General features: G+C 40.7%; 1 protein-coding gene across 1 annotated transcript in view; it reads right to left on the bottom strand.

Annotated features, from left to right (window-relative positions):
• Window positions 1–20,091, bottom strand: part of CPA6 (carboxypeptidase A6) — a 359,484-nt gene that overhangs the window by 46,140 nt on the left and 293,253 nt on the right. Inside the window, exons 7-8 of the mRNA XM_062189878.1 lie at window positions 11,777–11,887; window positions 11,193–11,283 (exon numbers count right to left, since the gene is read on the bottom strand). Of these exons, the coding sequence (XP_062045862.1) occupies window positions 11,193–11,283; window positions 11,777–11,887 (202 nt within the window). The remainder of the gene's footprint in view (window positions 1–11,192; window positions 11,284–11,776; window positions 11,888–20,091) is intronic.

Here is a 20,091-nt window from a genome sequence, read left to right as displayed (position 1 = left end):
AGCCTGAGTTTGTTTTGTTCGTTGCTGTTTTCCCAGTAACTGGGTCAAGAAGCAGGTGAAGAAATCAATGACTAGATTTGGGCATGTATCTGATAACCTCTGAGGGGAAAACTACATAGGATGTATTTTCTTCTTGCATTGTAAAAACATTTTTTCTTTACATTTAAAAATTCATCTACTATTAGCATCAATTGTGTTTCAGGGTGCCTTCTGACTCCTGATCCACTAGGGTTCCGCAGTTCACTAGGGTTTTATGCAGTTTGGGAAATGCTGCTCTGGAAGATAGTTTCAGGGTATGATGAGTCTCCAGATGTTTCTTGTCATTATTCAGCAAATCCTAACTTTTAGCAAAACTAAAATATAATAGACATCACCGTTTACCTATATCTGCATGTAGTAATATGATTCAAGAGAAATTGCTTTAATAATAGAAAAATTATTTCAAAAGGAGTTTGGATTAGAAATAGGCATATAGGCGGGCGCCGTGGCTCAACAGGCTAATCCTCCGCCTTGCGGCGCCAGCACACCGGGTTCTAGTCCCGGTCGGGGCACCGATCCTGTCCCGGTTGCCCCTCTTCCAGGCCAGCTCTCTGCTGTGGCCAGGGAGTGCAGTGGAGGATGGCCCAAGTGCTTGGGCTCTGCACCCCTTGGGAGACCAGGATAAGCACCTGGCTCCTGCCATCGGATCAGCGCGGTGCGCCGGCCGCAGCGGCCATTGGAGGGTGAACCAACGGCAAAAAGGAAGACCTTTCTCTCTGTCTCTCTCTCTCTCTCACTGTCCACTCTGCCTGTCAAAAAAAAAAAAAAAAAAAAAAAAGAAATAGGCATATAAGGGCCAGTGTTATGTTGCAGCCAGTTAAGACATCACCAGGGAAGCTGGCATCCCATATTGGAGTGCAGGTTCAAGTCCTAGGTGCTCCACTTTTGATCTTGCTACCTGAAAAAGTGCCTAGGAAAGTAGAGGATGATAACCCAAGTACTTGAGGCTTTGTCACCCATGTCAGAGACCCAGTGGAGTAGTTCTGGCTCCTGGCTTCAACCTGAATCAGCCTTGGCCATTGAGGCCATATGCAGACTGAACCAATGGGTGAAAGATACCTCTGTCTCTGTGTCTTGCCTCTTTTTCCTTCTCTATCATCTGCCTTTCAAATAAATACTTAAAATCTTTTTTTAAAATGGACATATAGATTAAAATGCTATTGGGAATCTGAAAGCAAGGAAAATATTTAATAACAATAGTGACCCAGAAGGAACATAACATTATAATATGTATTAGATATTAACAATAGTACCAAGGGCCAAATTAAAAAAAATCAAAGCAGTTAGGTACACAGGAAATGTTTGAACATAAAAAATACCATGACTTATCAACTGCCAATGATTCAGCTGGAAGAAAATTATTGGAGAGATGTAGTTTGATTTCAGTCAAATCAGTAATGCAATAATGCTGAAAAGCAACCAGTATGGTGGAAAAAGATTTAGTGGACAAAAACTTTAAAAACCTGACTCACATGCCCAGGGTGAGACCGGAGCCCCCCTAAAGATTGAACAGCATGGGAGGGTTACCTGCTGAAACTTGTACAATAAAATTAGTGGACTCAAAAATCAGTATCAAATGATAACTCAGTAGCTCAGTGTCCCAAGTGCCAAGGGAGTGATTCTGCTACCTCTATCAGGTCTCACATCAAAAATAGCATTTTTATATGCTGCTGACTTCAGTGGCTTTCACAGCTGAGCTAGGTGTAAAAGGCTTTAAAATTGTGTTTGCTTTATCATTATCAAAGCTGTTAACACAGATATTTGTTTATAATGTTGGATTGAATGTTACAAACAAACTAGATATTGTCCATCATCTTTACATTTTTACCCACAAGAATGATCAGAGAAAGAAATTTTATTAATAATCTGTGGTTACAAAAGTTCATTTTTAAAAGCATTTGGGCATGCCATGCATTAGGATCATGAAATATAAAACAGGAACATGAAGTGATTTCTCCGTGTAACCAGTACCTAGATTAGAAAAAAGGGCTCAAGAGCAACTTTGCAAAAGAGAAAATAGCTCTTTTTGGTGACATAATGGCTGGAAAATGTGTTTGAATAGGAAAAGAAGGAAATGAAAGCTTTTTGTATTTTCTTTAAATCTTGGAAACAAAGGATTCTCAGTTTAGCCTGTGATCATCTTTCCTGGAAAGAATGAAAACTGCAAAACATATTTAAGGTTGGCGAGTTAGAGGGGCACGGAAAGGAATGAACAATATATTCTCTAGCTAAGTGGTGCTAAGGGGATAGAGATAATAGCCTACTAATATTTCCAACAGGTACTCTTTTTAAAAGGACAAATTAGCATGGTAGATGGAAACGGAAAGGTGGGATAGTAGCAATAATGAGCACAAGGAGAAGGAAAATCTCAGCTGAATGTCTGAGAAAGTGTAGGCAAGAGTAGAATTCTTGGCCAAGGTTACTGATATGAAATGGGAAATGAAATGCTTATGAAAGACTGTATTTTCCAAGGTTTCCTGAAAGGGCACAGAATCCACTGGGCCAGCTTAAGCTGGGGAATTTTATTTTTTTAAAAGTAAGATACTAAATATCTGTCAGAGCCATTGGGAACGAAATTCTAGTTTGAGAGTCCTTGGATGCCTTCAAGAGCTGTGATAGAGGTGACCAAGAGGGTCATTGTCTCTTCTAAGATGAGGACACAGAACATTCAGAGAAGAGCCAGGAAAAGGAAGCTGTCTCAGATGAACCACACACCTCACAGCAGTGCAGAACAGCAGGGACTATAGAAGCTGGTGTTGTGTAGCAGGTTGAGCTGCTGCATGCAATGTTGGCATCCCCTGTTAGAGAGCTAATGCTCCCAGATGAGCTTCCCGGCTCCTGACTTTGGCCTGGCCCAGCCCTGGTGTTGTAGCTATTTAGGGAGTGAAGGAAGATCTCTCTGTCTCTTCTCTCTCTTTCTGCCTTTCAAATGATTTGATCAACCAAAAAAGTCTTGTGTTTTTTTTTTTTTTTTTTCCTTTTGGTCAAGAAAAAGAGAAAAGTGACCCCACATCTTTCTTCCACACGCTAAGTCACCTGAGAGTACCAAAGTGGCAGAGCCTAAATCACACCTAGATCCCTGGCCTCAGGGGTTCTGGGAAATGAGGTCTTTCTCATTTTCCTCTCAGTTGTACACGGAGACACTAGGAAAGGGTTGGAATGGACAGAGAGTATCTACCCATAGCACACACTAGAGATTATGTTCCAAGAGAAACTTAAAAGAAAAACATCAAAAATAAGAGAGACAAGCACATCAATAAGAACTAGTGCTTCCTAAGTTTCAGTCTTCATTGTCGGCCGTTTCCAACTATCAACAGGAGCATCACACGGGACTTATGAGAGCACATTTGGAATCAGAGTAAGAAATACCTTAAAACGGCACACTTTTATTTTGAAACCTTTCTTTTGAAGCTGTGATATTATTGTTCCTGTGATATTACTACATGTAGGCAGCAGCAAAGAAGGAAGAACGTTGCCTGGCGTGGGTGGTTTCTATATGATCAGATGCAGGTAAGCTTTTTGTTTTAGACAAAATTAAGGCGACACTAGAAAGTCCTACACCCATCATCGAGAAGCCAGGCCAACACAGATTCCGAGTGTGTTAATGTCTGCAATGGTAGTGGGTTTTCTGGCAATATGACAGAGCTGTGGTAGATACTCTGCTAAAAGCTCCTCTAGATGATCAAGAGCTCAACTGAAACACACAATGGAGATTTTAAGAAACATTCCTGATGGGAGAAACAGGAAGAAGGAGCTGGAAGGAGACTGACTAAAGTTGCAGTCAAAGCTGGAGGCCTGCTTTGGGGGCCTGCTGGTCTCTGACCTACGGACCTGTTTCCAGGGCCTCCTGTAGTGCAGGCACGGCATCAAGGGAATAGGACCCAGACATATACCTGGAACCTTCAAAGTGGGACACTTTCAATGAAAATGTGGGGAAGGGGCTGGCGCTGTGGCACAGTGGGTTAAAGCCCCAGCCTGATGCGCTGGCATCCCATATGGGCGCTGGTTTGAGACCCGGCTGCTCCTCTTCCAATCCGGCTCTCTGCCATGGCCTGGGAAAGCAGTAGAAGATGGTCCAAGTGCTTGGGCCCCTGCGCCCACGTGGGAGACCTGGAGGAAGCTCCTGGCTCCTGGCTTCGGATGGGTGCAGTTCCAGCTGTTGCAGCCATCTGGGGAGTGAACCAGCGGATGTAATACTTCTCTCTCTGTCTCTACCTCTCTCTGTAACTCTTTCAAATAAATAAAAAAGAAATCTTCAAAAAAAAAAAAAAAAGAAAGAAAGAAAATGTGGGGGTGAAAAAAGTCTTCCTGTTTGGGACAATGCTGAGCTCTGGTGGGGAAGAAAAAATGTATCTCCCCAGATAATTCATAACCATTTGCCTAACATCCCATGGGTTTGTAAATTCAAATTACCTGCATAATATGGGTGGCCCAAGATCAGAAATACGCTTAACACCTGGGGAATCTTCCTTTTTTTTTTCTCATCTTACTACATACCCACTCTCATTTTTTCTGTTTCATAATTTTGCAGTAAACAACCCCAGTCCTAATATTCTTTTCATATCTAGACTATTCTTTTGCAGCCACACATTATTTAAATCTAAAAAAGTGAAGGAAAAGTGACCATCCATGGCAAGTAGACCGCTAGGGTTTCAGCTGAAGTTAGAAACAAGGAAACTGGAGATTTGACTTCTCATTGTAGCTCAACTTGTGTGCAGTCTTGAGCAATTTTCCTATCTTTTTTTTTTTTTTAACTTTATTTGACAAGTAAAGTTATAGACAGTGAGAGAGAGAGAGAGAGAGAGAGAGAGAGAGAGAAAGGTCCTCCCTCTGTTGGTTTACTCCTCAGATGGCCACCACGGCCTGTGCTGTGCCGATCCAAAGCCAGAAGCCAGGTGCTTCCTCTTGGTCTTCCATGCAGGTGCAGGAACCCAAGCACCTGGAGCATCCTCCACTGCCCTCTTGGGCCACAGCAGAGAGCTGGACTGGAAGAGGAGGAACCCGGCGCCCATATGGGATGCTGGTGCCACAGGCAGAGGATTAACCAAGTGAGCCACGGTGCTGGCCCCCTAACTTTTTGTTTTTTACCCTTAACTTCTTCATCAGTTACAAAGGCATGATAATAGCATCTACCAAAAACAATTTCATCTTGAGTACTTAGTACATGCCCAGCACATAATGAATCCTTAATAAATATTAGTCACACGTCAACAATAACAGCGAGAAAAACCCCTTATGACCTAAAATCTCTAAATCTCTAGGATTCTGTGCCCTTAACTCCTTTTACAGAAAGCACAACTAAACATACTAATTTAGCTAATTGATTTTCTAGTTTTAAAATCTCTCTAACAGTCTTCACAGATATTAGGTGAAGTGTCTGTTTTTTTTTTTTTTTCTTACAGTAAAGCAAGAATAGGATAAGCCAACAGATTTTCTTTCCATATTTCTCCAGAATCCCAAATAATTCCCTGGAAGTTGAATGTGAACTCATTAAATGTTTTAAAAAAGACTGATTTATTTATTTGAAAAGCAGAGAAGGGAGGGGAAGGCAAGGGAGAGAGAGAGGGAGAGGGAGGGGGAAGGAAGAAGGAGAGGGAGAAGGGGAGGAAGAGGGAGAGGGAGAGGGAGGAGGAAGGGAGAGGGGGAGGGGAGGGAGAGGGAGAGGGGAGAGGGAGAGGGAGAGGGGGAGGCAGAGGCAGAGGCAGAGGCAGAGGAGAGAGATCCATCATTCATCTGCTGGTTCACTCCCCAGGTGATTGTAACTTGAGGGGCTGGGCCAGGCCAAAGCCAGGGACTTGTAACTCCATCTATTCTCCCACACGGGTGGCAAGGACCCAAGCACTTGGGCCATCCTCCGCTGCTTTTCCCAGGCACATTAGCAGGGAGCTGTACTGGAAATGGAGCAGCACGTATATGGGATGCCTGCATTGCTGGTGTTGGCTTACCTGCTGTACCACATTAAATCTTTCAGAACTTTTTGATCGAATTTATGGCACTTTATGTTACAGAAGATGCCTGTTGCCTTTATTTTGATTTAAATTGGACTAACGTAAAGTATCTTATAATCACTACTGACAGAGGTGGCAGGAATCTTAGGGCTCTGGTTCAAATATCTACTTGATGTTTAATCCCAACTACAATATCATTTCTGCCAAAAGTTATCTGGGCTTGTGTGTCATTCTACAATGATGGTGCCTTTTTGTTGTGAGTTCCATGCCTCTGAAAATTTGATGTGGATTAGTTCTCTCCCTGAGCTTACCTTGAGGTCAGACTCAGCACTTCCGCACATCCCTAGATAGCAGACCCAGTTCCACAAATCCTTTGCAAGTGAAGTAGATTGTGCTGAATATTACCAATGGTGGCAGTTAGGAAACACTGACGAGAATTTACATACTTCACAGCAAACTTTCATTAAAATCCTCCTTAGACATCTTTGAGTCCCAACGGCCCTCCTTTCAAGATAGTGCAGCATCGCTACCTCTTTATTCCCCCTCTCCCTGCCCCCAGATTTAGACTTGGAAATTTCCTTTCTTTTTGGAGCAGTTCAGCTTGGGTTCTTAGCTCTTCCCTCCAGATAACCTGTCCGAATATTTGCCAACCAGGACAACATCTTTTTTTCTTTTTCTTTTCTTGATAGAATGAAGGGAAGGGCGGTAGGAGAAGGGCATACATGTGGAGAGGGGCACCTGCAATCAAGATGCTAAAAAATATGGCTTTCCACATATTACAGTTAATTTACAGTATTAGGTAATTGGGTGTTCTAAAAGAGTTATATATTTAAATAAGAGCCTAATTCGCTCCTAAATGGAAATCAGAAATTCTTTTATAATGGCTTTATTGTTTATTGTTATAACAACTATAATTCACATGCCATAAGCTTCACCTAACTGCAGTATACAATGCAGTGGTTTTTAATATATTCAAATCACTCTAACTAATCTCGGAACTTTTTAATCATCTCTGAAAGAAACTCCATTACCCCTACACTTCCCTGGCTCCCAGCAACCTCTAATCTACTGTTTCCATGGATTTGCCTACTCTGCACATTTCAAATAAATAGACCATACAATATTTGGCCTCATGGGATGGCTTATTTCATTGACCATAATGTTTTCAAGGTTCAACCATTTGCGGCAGGTATCAGTGCTTCATTCCTTTTTCGTGGCCAAGTAATATTCTGTTGTATGGATCTGTCACATTTTGTGTATCCATTCATCAGTTGATAGACATTTTACTTACTTTCACTTGTTAGCTATTATGGATAATGCTGCTATGAGCATTCACTTACAAGACATTATATGAACAATTACTTTCATTTCTCTTGTTATTACACCTAGGAAGGGAATTGCTGGGCCATATGGGAACCTTATGTTCAACTTTTTGAGGTAGTGCCATTCTGTTTTCTAAAGTGACTGTACCATTTTACATTCCCATTAGCAAGTGTGAGTGTTCCAATTTTTTTTTCACACCACACTTGTTATTCTGTCTTCTATTATGGTTATCTTTGTGTGGGTGAAGTGGTTCTTTCCTATGGTTTTAATGTGCATTTACCTGATGGCCTATGAGATTGAGCATCTTTTCATGTGTTAATTCCTTTTTGTATGTCTTCTTTGGAGAAAAATCTCTTCAAATAGTTTGTAGACTTTTAAATTGGCTTAGTTGTCCTCTAACTACTGAGTTGGGAGAGCTCTTTCATATTATGAATACAAGTCTCTTATTAGAAATTTGACTTGCATACACATCTTCCCATTCTGCAAGTTTTTCCTAAGTCATATTTTATGTTTAGGCAACGTTGAATTACTAAGTGATTAAGACTTAATTATGGATATCATCCACATCATTTTCCCTCTCTCCTTAGTTTTCTCTGACATAGAAAAAAAAAATCAGTGCTCACAACATATTCCAAGAAGAGTCTATTTAGGAAGGAGAAAGGCACAAGCCTAGCAGAGGTTATGTGCTCAGTTAACTTGGCAAACTGATGAGTAAGATTTATGCATTTACTCCTGACTTGCTTCATCTTCTGCTGGATTTCCATAGCAATGATATTAATTTCATGGTCTGAGGGTTCTTTGGGGGGCTATGAAGTATTGGAAAGGTGCCCCTATCTCCATGTGTATGCTCTAGACTGTGTATTCCCACGGATGCATGAAATTGCCACTACTTCCGTATGGGAGTCTACAGATTGTTCATGGTAAAAACCAGTTTCACGTTTTGCTGTTTAATTTTGAGACTCACTGATCTGTCAGAAAGAAACAATTGTTTCTGTCAGTTCAATGCTGACTCCGTAGTGTTTCCAATGGTCCTGGATATTTTTGACTATAGATGTTCACTTTAGGGGATTTCATACTTATGCCAGTATTCTTAGCCTAAGAATGGTTCCGTCGGTGTGTTCCACTGTGACACTGACCGGTACATAGCTATGTGAAGATGGATCTGAGACTGTGGAGGAGGCCACACCTGCTTGCCCATCAGGTCAGCTCAATCCACTCTGGAAGTCTTGGGGCTGACAGATAGTCCCACCAGGCTTCTTGGATCTCCACATCACTTCTAAAAGTCTATCAAGATCATTTTGCAAATGACTTTTGACATAATCCCTCATACATCTTGAGTGTTAAACCACAAGAAATATCAGAATAATTTTTTTAATGAGTAGAATCAAAGGAATTCTAGTTGGAGATTCCAGTTGAAACTAAGAAATCATAGAAAGCATCTGTGTGCAGGTGATATGCTGAGTAAAGGAAGATGAACAAAGAGAAGCAAGACTCACTTGTAACTGGATATAAACAAGAGTCTAACTTTACACAGGTAGAGCTGGTTGGCCTGCTAATGTTACCCAGCTCAGTTACCCACTCAATACTCAGCCACACGAGTGCAGGCATGCACAGCATATGCATATGGAGCCAGGCATTGGCTACCTAGTGAAAAATCTATGTAGTTATGAATTTATAAATGGCCCCAGGAGAAAATGGAAAAATGGGAATTAAAAAATTAACAGATTTAGGGGATATCATAGTCTGTTTAGGCTCCTTAGGCTCCTATAACACAATACCATAGACTGGGTCTTTTTTTTTTTTTATCAGTTTAGTATATATTAAGTAAAGATTTCAACAGTTTGCCCCCACATAGCAACACAAAGTGAAAAAAATACTGTTGGAGTACTAGTTATAGCATTAAATAACAGTGTACAGCACATTAAAGACAGAGATCCTACATGATATTTTTAAAAAATTGATTAATTTTCTATGCAATTTCGACTGGGTCATTTATAAACAGAAATTTACTGCTCACAGTTTTGGAGGCCAGGAAGTGGGAGATCAAGGCTTGGGCAGATTCAGTGTCTGGGAGGGCTCCTTCTCCACAGATGGCACCTTCTAACTATGTCCTTACGTGGCAGGAGGGGTCAACGAGCTCCCTTGGCCTCTTTTATATGGGCACTGACTCCATTCAGGAGCATGCCACTTTTATGATCTAATTACCACCTAAAGGCCATGATATTACTGCCTGGGGGATTCAGTGTTTCAAGGTCAGAGAAGCCGTTTTCTAAATATAAAGAGCCACATGATAGTACTTATGCAAACCTTTTCTTCTTCATAAATGTGCGCGCCGGTAAGCTTACATTATTTTTGTTTCTTATCACAATATCCCCATGAAGGAGAGAGGTTATTTCACCAGCTGCTTTGAGGCTCAGAGGTGAGTCGACTCTGTTCTCGAAGTAGGGAAGAAGTGCTAGATTACTGACGTCTGTACTCCTCTTTGGAGCTAGGAAGTGAATTAGGCATTTCACACATGCAAGTTCCTTTAATTCCCATTAGGACCCCCTGAGCGGAATGTTATTATAATTTTATAGATTAAGGAAAAAGGCCCAAATCACTGAGCTGGTAATGGTAGCATTGAACCACATCTGCTGTCGTGCAGAGCCAACTCCTTCAGCTATGCCAGGTTCTTGTTTGTCAATTCTAATTGACTGAGGGCTGTGGCTTAGAAGGAAATGTGGAACGAGTCTACATGTATGCCTAACTATTCTCTCATGCTCACAGGGACTGGAGTGGCACCATCTAGTACAGAACCCACAGCCTGGTAGGATGAATCGATTCGTGATGATCTCTCAGAGGAACTGCAGGGTGGCTTCTCGTGGCGCACGTGTTTACGTTCTGAAGGCGCTAAAGACAGACTGGGTGAAAAGAGGCAGCTCCCGACTGCTGCATCTGGACAATGCTTTCCCTCCCCTCCAGTTTCTGCTGCAACTATGAACCGTAAGGGATTTTAATGTATTTTCCTCCCTGGTAATTGACTGCTTCCTGCTTTTGTAACAGGGTGGTACACCCTGCCTTTACTTGAAAGGCATGTGTCAATGAAACACGGGATGCGGCGGAAACATCCCTGGTGTGAATGGCAATAAACATATGACTGGCAAATTGGTAGGTTCTAGACAAGGACGGGACAGCTGTGATCACCACAGACAGATGAAGGCAGGATCAGTGTCACCCTTATAATAGAGGATGCAAACACTTGACCGGATTTATGCCGCAAACTACAGTTTCCGTCTTGGTTCTGTGAATGACAAAAATTCCTCAGGTTTTGCTTTTATGGCTGTGTTTAAAATTTTAACTTTTAGAATTGGGTTGACAGATTTAAATCATTGATTTTTATGTATTAAAAAAGAATCCGGGGTGGGGGGGATGCTTTTGGCACAGCAGTTATGATGCTGCCTGGAACTCCTGCATTCGAACCCTGCCTGGGTTCGAGTCCCCGCTCTGCTTCTGATCCAGCTTCCAACTAATGTACACCCTGGGAGGCAGCAGGTGATGGTTCAAAGTACTTGGGTCCCTGCCACCCATATGGGAGGCCTGGATTGAGTTCTTGCCTCCTGGCTTCAGCCTGGTCCAGCCCTGATGGATAAGAGGATTTGGGGGAGTGAACCAGTGAATGAGAGAATTCTGTCTCTGTCACTATGCCCTTCAAATAATTAAAAATCACAAATGAAACTTAAGACTTATAGCCAAATGATAGCCACATTGTACACATCTCTCTGTGTTAGGTTTGCACATACAGATGAATGGCAGCTTCCAAGTACAGTGTTACCAGGCTCCTCATTTTTCAGAATGAAACCTGTGAACCCTGCAGATTTGCATCCCAGTTAGTTCCAAACTTACCACACCATTTCACTTTCCAGTTACGATTCGCATCAACGCCACGGCAGTGAAACCTTGAGTTCCTTGACCTTGTTTTTCTCCAAAATCGATCCTAGGCATGATTAAGAAAATAAATGCAGAGAAAAAAAAACACTTAAAAGGTTATTCATATGCATCTCAGTAGCTCAGTCAGTGAGTGAGTCACATTAGTGAGGGGGAGAGTTTCTCTGTAAACAGAGAACGGCAAGGGAATAGCTGTGGAGACCCAGGTTCCTGGTCCACATGTTCTGCCTCCAACTATTTGTCTCGTATCTTCTCTTGGATTCTTTGTTTTGTAAGCAAAATGGAATGGGTTGGAACAGACCAGTGACTTTTCACCATTTATTTGGAAGAATAAATCTTATTTATACAAGATCTTATGCAAAAACCAAATATGAAAATGAAATCGAATGGTTGGTGTTCTAATTGAAGAGGGAGGGAAGGCCTGTTTTGCTTCTCTGGAATCATCCCTTGGGCTGTCCATCAAACTTCCTTCCAACCCTACGAGCCTTATTTTCTAGGATCAGTTCAATCCTCCTTTCAGTTGGATAGGCAAAACAACTTACGTGGGTCCAGCTAAAATGGTATCCATCGACGTTAAACACAGGCATGATGTAGAAATACAGATGATTCAACATTGTTTTCATGACTGGGTCACTCCTGTATGTTAGGAGAGCCTATAAGACAAAAGCGACCTTTTTTCTTTTCTTTTCTTTTTTTGTTTAAGATTTATTTTATTTATTTGAAAGACAGAGTTACAGGGAGAAGTAGAGACAAAGAGAGAGAGGTCTTCCATCTGCTGGTCTTCCATCTGCTGGTCTTCCATCTGCTGCTCCCCAAATGGCCTCCAACAGCCAGAGCTGAGCCAATCTGAAGCCAGGAGCCAGGAGCTTCTTCCGGGTCTCCCATGCAGTGAGGGGCCCAAAGACTTGGACCATCTTCCACTGCTTTCCCAGGCCATAGCAGAGAGCTGGATTGGAAGTGCAGCAGCTGGGGCTTGAATCGACACCCAAATGGGATGGTGGTGCTGCAGGTCAGGTCTTTACCCCACTGCACCACAGTGCTAGCCCCTGACTTTTTTTCTTGTAAATTGATCAAAAATACAGGTTTAGAAGAGAAAAGAGCATGAGAAATACGAAACGCATTGGGTTAAAAAGTAATAAGCTAAGGGTGGGTGTGTGGCACAGTGGTTAAGATGCTTCTTGGGAAGCCCACAGCCCAGTGCTGAAGTTCCTGGCTTCATGGTGCCACTTTCAATTCCAGTTTCCTGCCCAGATGCACCCTGGGAAACAGCAGGTGGTGGCTCAAAGAGAGTCACTGAAACCCATGCAGGAGACCTGAATTGAATTTTGGGGTCCTGGCTTTGGTCTGGCTCAGCCCTGACTGTTGTAGGCATTTGGGAAATGAATCAGCAGATGAAGGGATCTCTGTCTCTCTGCCTTTCAAATAAAGTAAAAATAAAAACAATAAAAAATTTAAAAATAATAAGCTGCCTTCAACTATCCTCTTGGGCATCACACATTCTCTATTGAGGCTTTTGTCAAAATTTAAACTTTTATTACCAACATGTTTCACAAAACTGTTAAACAGATTAATTAGGCACCTCTTGCAGTATTTCAAATTTTTTAGGCTCAGAAAGCAACTTTAATTTGCAGCTATGCTTTTGAAAAATCAACTCAGTTTAGATTCCATTTACTTGTGGACAAAATAATTCTCTAAATATATTTGATATCCTATGTGATTCACCATAGCACAGACTAGTTCTTTATCACTTAATTGTTTGTGTCTAATTGGTTCCAGCCTTAATCCTGGGAACTTACTCTATGGAGAGGATTCTTCCTGAGGGTTCCATGGAAAGTGTTACGAACATTACAACATCTTTGTCGTCTTTGGTGTGTGTCTCTGAAGTCATGCCGTGTCATTGGGTCTTACTTCAATTGTACCTGATCCCAAGTCTTAAGATGCGTTAGTACAGATTTGACCTCAAATAGAAGAGTGGTGCAAGTGCTGAGTCAAGTTGAGAATACAGATATTGTGAAATGCCATTCCTGTGAAATGGACTTTTAAAAAGTTCTTTTTGATGTGTGTTTGTGTGCGGAATATTTTTGAGGAGCTCAGAAAATTTACTACAGTGCCTACCTTGGATGAGGGGGATGGGGGAAATGTGGGAAGGAGAATTCCTTTTTATTTTATAACTTTTTGGATTATTTGATTTTTTGCCATATGAAAAGCACAATTCAAAATCACTCTTAAAAAGCCACTTGATTGAAGCATGATTGACATACAAAATGGTACATATTTAATGTATACAATTTGGTGCCTTCAGAAATAAGTATATACCTGTGAAAGCATCAGAGTAATCTGTGCCATAAGCATGACCATTATCTACAAAAGTTTCCTCCTGTCCTCTTTATTTTCTTGTGATAAGAACATTGAACATGACATATCCTTTCAGATTTTCAGTGTTTTCAACACAAGAAACAATGAATGTTTGAGGTGATGAATGTGGCACTTATCTGACCGTTACATATTATATACATGTATTGAAATGTCACTCTGTATTACATAAATGTGTAAGCTTATGAACAGATTAAAATATTAATAAAAAGAAATATATACATATATATACTTGCAATTCAACGTTGTTAACTGTAGGCACTATGTTGTCCAGTAGAGCTCTGGAATTTATTTTGCATAATCAAAACTTTGTGCCCTTTTGATTAATACCTCCCTGGTTCCCTTTCCTAAAATAAAAAGGATTCTTAAATTATACATTTACTGCACTGGAAAATTTAATCCTTAAAATTTTAATCTTCTTTTATATGTAGTTAAGTAGGATTTCTGAACCCATTGTAGGCAGCTTTCTGTTTTTATACAGATTTTATGTAGAGAGCAATCCAATAATACAGTTTGTTGGAAACTATCACTGTTTTAGAAATAATACTGAAAATATAGGGATAGACTTAGGAACATGAGTTAAATGCAAATTTTATTATATACAATTTAAGTATCCATGAGATTAACACAAGTTGACATACATTAGTATAATTCTCCCTTGGCCTCTTTTTGTTTAGGGCTGAAAAATAATTTGTTGTGCCACTATCTTCAGGAGAATTTCCACGTATGCTTGAGTTTCTATTAACTGTGTAATGCCTCCGACTAGAGAGAAATATTGATCATGTGGTCAGTTAGGTAAATCCTGTGATTTTGTTTTCCTTCCATAAGCAGATATTCCCCAGTGCTTGGAGGAAGACTTCTGCTGGGCATGGTGGAACAGAGCTACGTAGTTAGCTTCAGTCCTCCCTTAAACTTCAGTAGTGGGAGCTTTCCATGCCATTCCAGAAAGGATCAGAAAAGAAATGGAAGGACAAAGGAGCTGGGGTTAAAAAACAAGAAAGATGGGGGGAGAGGAAGCTACAGAAGTTTCTCTTCTTCCTCTCCAGCAGTGGGGAATGTAGCTTGTTTATCTTGATACAAACAGAGGAAGTCTTGACTTTTCCAAGGACAGACCGTGGTAGTACCTCCAGGGCTACCTCCGCTAGACACCTGTGTTGAGAACGTTCTCATTCTACCTTCCTCAATGCAAGTGACCTCCACACCTTTATATTTTGATGATTGCTAACTTTCATTTACTTTTTAAAGTTTTCTTTGTGTATTTTGAGGTTTACAACATGATGACTGTAAAATGGTTGTTATAGTGAAATGAATGAACATATCTATCATTTCACCTAGTTGCTTTTGCATGTGTGGGACAAGAACAACTAAAATCTACTTATTTAAAAAAAATCCAAAGTACAGTTTTATTAACTAACTCCTGCCCCTGGTAACCATTTTTTTTTAAAAAACTCTCTATCTCTGTATATTTGATCTTTTAAAAATTGTGAGCTTATTCTTCTCCTCCTCCCCTTCTCCCTCCTCCTCCTTTCTTCTTTGATTCTACATGTGAGATCATGAAGTGTTGGTTTCCTTGACTTGGTAAATGTCCTCTGGACTCATCAATAGCAGGAATTCCTTTTTTAAGGTTAAATAATATTTCATTGCATATGCAAATACCACTCTTTGATCCATTCACCTTTGACAGACACTTGGGCTTTTTCCATTTCTTGACCATTTTGAAAAATGTGGCAATGGATACCTTATTTGAATATTCATCCAGAAGAGGAACTGCTGGATCATATGTTAGCTCTACTTTCAATTCATTTATTTTTATTTTTATTTTTGACAGGCAGAGTGGATAGTGAGAGAGAGAGAGAGAGAGAGACAGAAAGAAAGGTCTTCTTTTGCTGTTGGTTCACCCTCCAATGGCCACCGCAGCCAGCACGCTGCGGCCAGCGCAGCGCACTGATCCAAAGGCAGGAGCCAGGTACTTATCCTGGTCTCCCATGCGGGTGCAGGGCCCAAGCACTTGGGCCATCCTCCACTGCACTCCTGGGCCATAGCAGAGAGCTGGCCTGGAAGAGGGGCAACCGGGACAGAATCCGGCGCCCCGACCGGGACTAGAACCCCGGTGTGCCGACGCCGCTAGGTGGAGGATTAGCCTGTTGAGCCACGGTGCTGGCCCTCAATTTCTTTAGGAACCTCCCCTACTGCTTCTCATCCTGCCTTTGCCGATATACATTCCTACCAACAATGTGCTGGGATTTCCTTTTCCCTATACCCTTGTCAACATTTGTCATCACTTGGCTTTTTGATAATAGCTATCCTAATTGATGTGAGTTGATATGTCATAGTTTTAATTTGCACCTTCCTAGTAACTAGTTATGTCAAGCACCTTTTCATACACATGTTGCCCTTTTTTATGTGGATAAATGTTCAAGTCCTTTTCTGCCTTTTTTTCCCTATTGGGTAGATTTTCTGCTATTGAGTTGGATGTGTTCTTTATAAATTTTCAATGTTAGTCTCTTCTCAGATATGTGGTTGGTAAATATTATTTCCATAGGCTGCCTTTTCATTTTGTTGAGTGTCTCTTTTTTTTGTATAGAAGCTTTATAGTTCTGTGTAGTTCTATATATTAATTCTTCTTTTGTAGCCTGGGTTTTTGTTGCCATTTATAAAAATCTTTACTTTATGTCAAAGTTTCCTGCTAAGTTCCAGTCTAGGAATTCCAGGGTTTAAGGCCTTACATTTAGGTCTTTTACCCATTTAGAGTTTACTTTTGTGCATGGTGTCACATGAGGATCCAAGTCCATTCCTTTACATGTTGGAATCCAGTTCTCTTGGCACCACTCATCCTTTTCCCTTTATGTCCTCTTGTTGTGTTGTCCTTGTCAACAGGATTGTTTGGATTTGTTTCTGGACTCTATTTTGTTCTACTGGCATTTGTATCTGTGTATCTTTGTGATTTCTTCAATTTTTTTCATCAACACTTTACGGTTTTTGGTGTTCAAATTTTCCATTTTCTTGGCTAAATTTATTTCTAAGTACTTTTAAAATACTATCATAATCCAGCTCTCTGCTAATACACCTGGGAAAGCAGCAGAATATGGCCCAAGTCCTAGGGCCTCTACACCCACATGAGAGACCCAGAAGAAGTTCCTGGCTTAAGCCTGGCCCAGTTCCAGCTGTTGTGGCCATTTGGGGAATAAACCAGTGGATGGAATCTCTCTTTCCCTCTCTCTCTGTCTCTCCTTATCTCTAACTCTGCTTTTCAAATCAACCAACCAATCAATCAATCAATCTTGAAAAAAGAAAGAAATCCCCCTACCCTTTAAAAAATGCTATCATAAATAAGATTGTTTTCTTGATTTCTTTCTTTTTTTATTATTTATTTGAAAGTCAGAGTTACACAGAGAGAGAAGGAGAGGCAGAGAGAGATCTTCCATTTGCTGGTTCACTCCCCAGATGGCCGCAGTGGCTGGAGCCGAGCTGATTCGCAGCCAGGAGCCAGGAGCTTCTTCCGGGTCTCCCACGTGAGTGAAGCTGTACTTGCTACGCCATAGCGCTGGCCCCTCTTGATTTCTTTATCAGTTGGCTCATTGTTTGTTACTACTTTTTCTATGCTGATTTTTTATACTGCAACTTTACTGAATTCATTTATTGTTCATAACAGATTTTGTGCATGGGTGTGTGTGTGTGTGTGTTTGTGAGAGAAAGAAAGAGAGAGAGAGATTTTTGCTTTCTTTTTTTTTTACATATAGGATCTTGTCATTTACAAATATGAGGATACTTCAAACAGTTTGTAGAATGTGGAGTTAAAAGACAAATTTAATTTGGTGCAAAATTTTTGAAATCACTCCAGTTAGAATGGCTATTAACCAAAGATTAAAACATGACAAAAGATGATGAGGAAGTAGAGAGAAATGTATCCTAATAAACTGTTGGTGACAATGTAAACTAATACAACCATTATGGAAGTCAGTATGGAGATTCCTCAGAAATCTGAAAATACATCTACCATATGACCCAGCCATCCCACTCCTGCGAATGTACACAAAGGAAGTGAAATCAGCATATGAAAGAGTTATCTGTAATCACGTTTATAGCAGCTCAATTCACAATAGCCAAGCTATGCAATCAACCCAGATGTCCATCAGCTGATGACTGGATAAAGACGTTGTAGTATATATACATGCTAGAATACTACTCAGCCATTTAAAAGAATGAAATCATGTCTTTTGCACCAAAATAGACTCAACTATAGATCATTATGCTCAGGGAAATAAGACATAACTGAAAAGATAAATATCATATGATATCTCTGATTTGTGATAGCTAATATATAGAGTACAACAAAACAAAACAAAACAAAACAAAACTAAACTAAACTAAATGTATAAGAGTGAAATTGCGGGGTGGACGCTGTGGCGTAGCGGGTAAAGCTGTCCCCTGCAGTGCCTACATCCCATGTGGGCGCTGGTTTGAGTCCCGGCTGCTCCACTTCTGATCCAGCTCTCTGCTATGGCCTGGGAAAGCAGTAGAAGATGGTCCAAGTCCTTGGGCCCCTGCGCCCAGAAGAAGCTCCTGGCTCCTGGCTTTGGATTGGCACAGCTCTGGCCATTGTGGCCAATTGGGGAGTGAACCAGTGGATGGAAGATCTCTTTCTCTGCCTCCCCTCTTCTGTGTAACTCTTTCAAATAAATAAATAAATCTTTAAAAAAAAAAGAGTGAAATTGTTATGTTATGATTTGATTATTGTCTACATTCCTGTTGAGTAGTGCTCTTCTTCTTTTTTTTTTTTTTATAAAGATTTTATTTATTTATTTGAGCGGTAGAGTTACAGACAGTGAGAGGGAGAAACAGAGAGAAAGGTCTTCCGTCCATTGGTTCACTCCCCAAATGGCCGCAATGGCCAGAGCTGTGCCGATCCGAAGCCAGGAGCCAGGTGCTTCCTCCTGGTCTCCCATGTGGGTTCAGGGGCCCATCTTGCACTGCCTTCCCATACCAGAGCAGAGAGCTGGATTTTAAGAGGAGAGGCTGGGACTAGAACCGGTGCCCATATGGGATGCCGGCGCCGCAGGTGGAGGAGTAACCTACTGCACCACAGCACTGCCCTGAGTAGTGGTTTATTTTTCACTTGCTGAACACTATATTTAGTGGAACATTAAGCCTGTGATTATAAAGTATATTAATATAAAAATTGGAAGAAAAAAAAAGAAATGAAGCAGGAGAGGGGAAGGAAGTGAGGAAGGGAAGTATCATCATTATGTTATTAGAATTGTATCTATGAAATATATGAAATCTGGTCTCTATATCAATAAAAATTATAATTTCTAATTAAAAATTTTGAAATCAATGCATAGTTTTTAAATAATATGCATTTTCCACAAACTTTGAAGATGCTTGTAGAGATTATTTCATCTCTTCCTTTTGGATTTTGATACATTTTATTTCCTTTTCTTCTCTAATTGCTCATGCTAGTAAATCCAGAACTATGTTGCAAAGAAGTGCTAAGAGTGGGCATCTCTGTTTTATTCCAGATCTTAGTGGAAAAGATTTCAGTTGTCCCAGTTGATTATGATGTTAGTTGAGCATTTTTCATAAATGGCCTTTATTGTGTTGAGGAATTTTTCTCCTGTATCTGGACTGTTAGGAGTTTTATCAAGAAAAGACACTGAACTTTGTCAAAGCTTTTTGTGCATTGAGACGGTTGTAATCTTTCAGTCTGTTACTATGATATATCTCATTGATGGATTTGCATATGGTAAAACATCTTGCATTCCAGGGATAAATCCCCCTTGGAAATGATACATAATCTTTTTGATGTGCTAAATTCAATTTGCTGGTTTTCTTTTTAAGATTTATTTATTTATTTGAAAGGCAGTTTTACACACACACACACACACAGAGAGAGAGAGACAGAAAGACAGAGAGAGACAGAGAGAGATCTTTCACGTAGTGGTTCACTCCCCAGATGGCCAGGCCAAAGCCAGGAGCTAGTTGGGCCATCCTCCATTGCTTTCCCAGGCACATTAGCAGGGAGCTGTTTAGGAAGCAGAGAGCAGCTGGGACTTAAACCAGCGCCCATATGGGATGCTGGCACTGCTGGCAGCAGCTTAACCTGCTGCACCACAATGCTAGTCCCAATTTGCTACTGTTTTGTGGAGGATTTTTACTTCAATGTTCATCAGAGATACAGGCTTGTAGTTTTCTTTCCTTATGATGCTCTGTCTGGCTTAGGTGTCAAGGTGATGCTGGCCTTGTAAAATTTTTTGGGAAGTATTCCCTCTAGTTTTATTTTTGAAGAGCTGAAGTATTGATAATTCTTTGAATGATGGTACAATTCAGCCATCTGGTCCTAGGGCTTTCTTTGTTGGAAAATTCTAAATGACTGCTTCAATCTCTTTCTTCACTCAAGCATTCTATTTCTTCTTGATTCCATTTTGATAGGCTATACTTTTCTAGGGATTTATCCGTTTCCTGGAGGTTATCCTAAATAGTTGGA

This window comes from Lepus europaeus, chromosome 4 (genome assembly GCF_033115175.1).
Source record: "Lepus europaeus isolate LE1 chromosome 4, mLepTim1.pri, whole genome shotgun sequence".
Classification (NCBI taxonomy): Eukaryota; Metazoa; Chordata; class Mammalia; order Lagomorpha; family Leporidae; genus Lepus; species Lepus europaeus.
The sequence above is the reverse complement of the archived record's forward strand: the minus strand, read 5'-3'. Positions and strand labels throughout refer to the sequence as shown.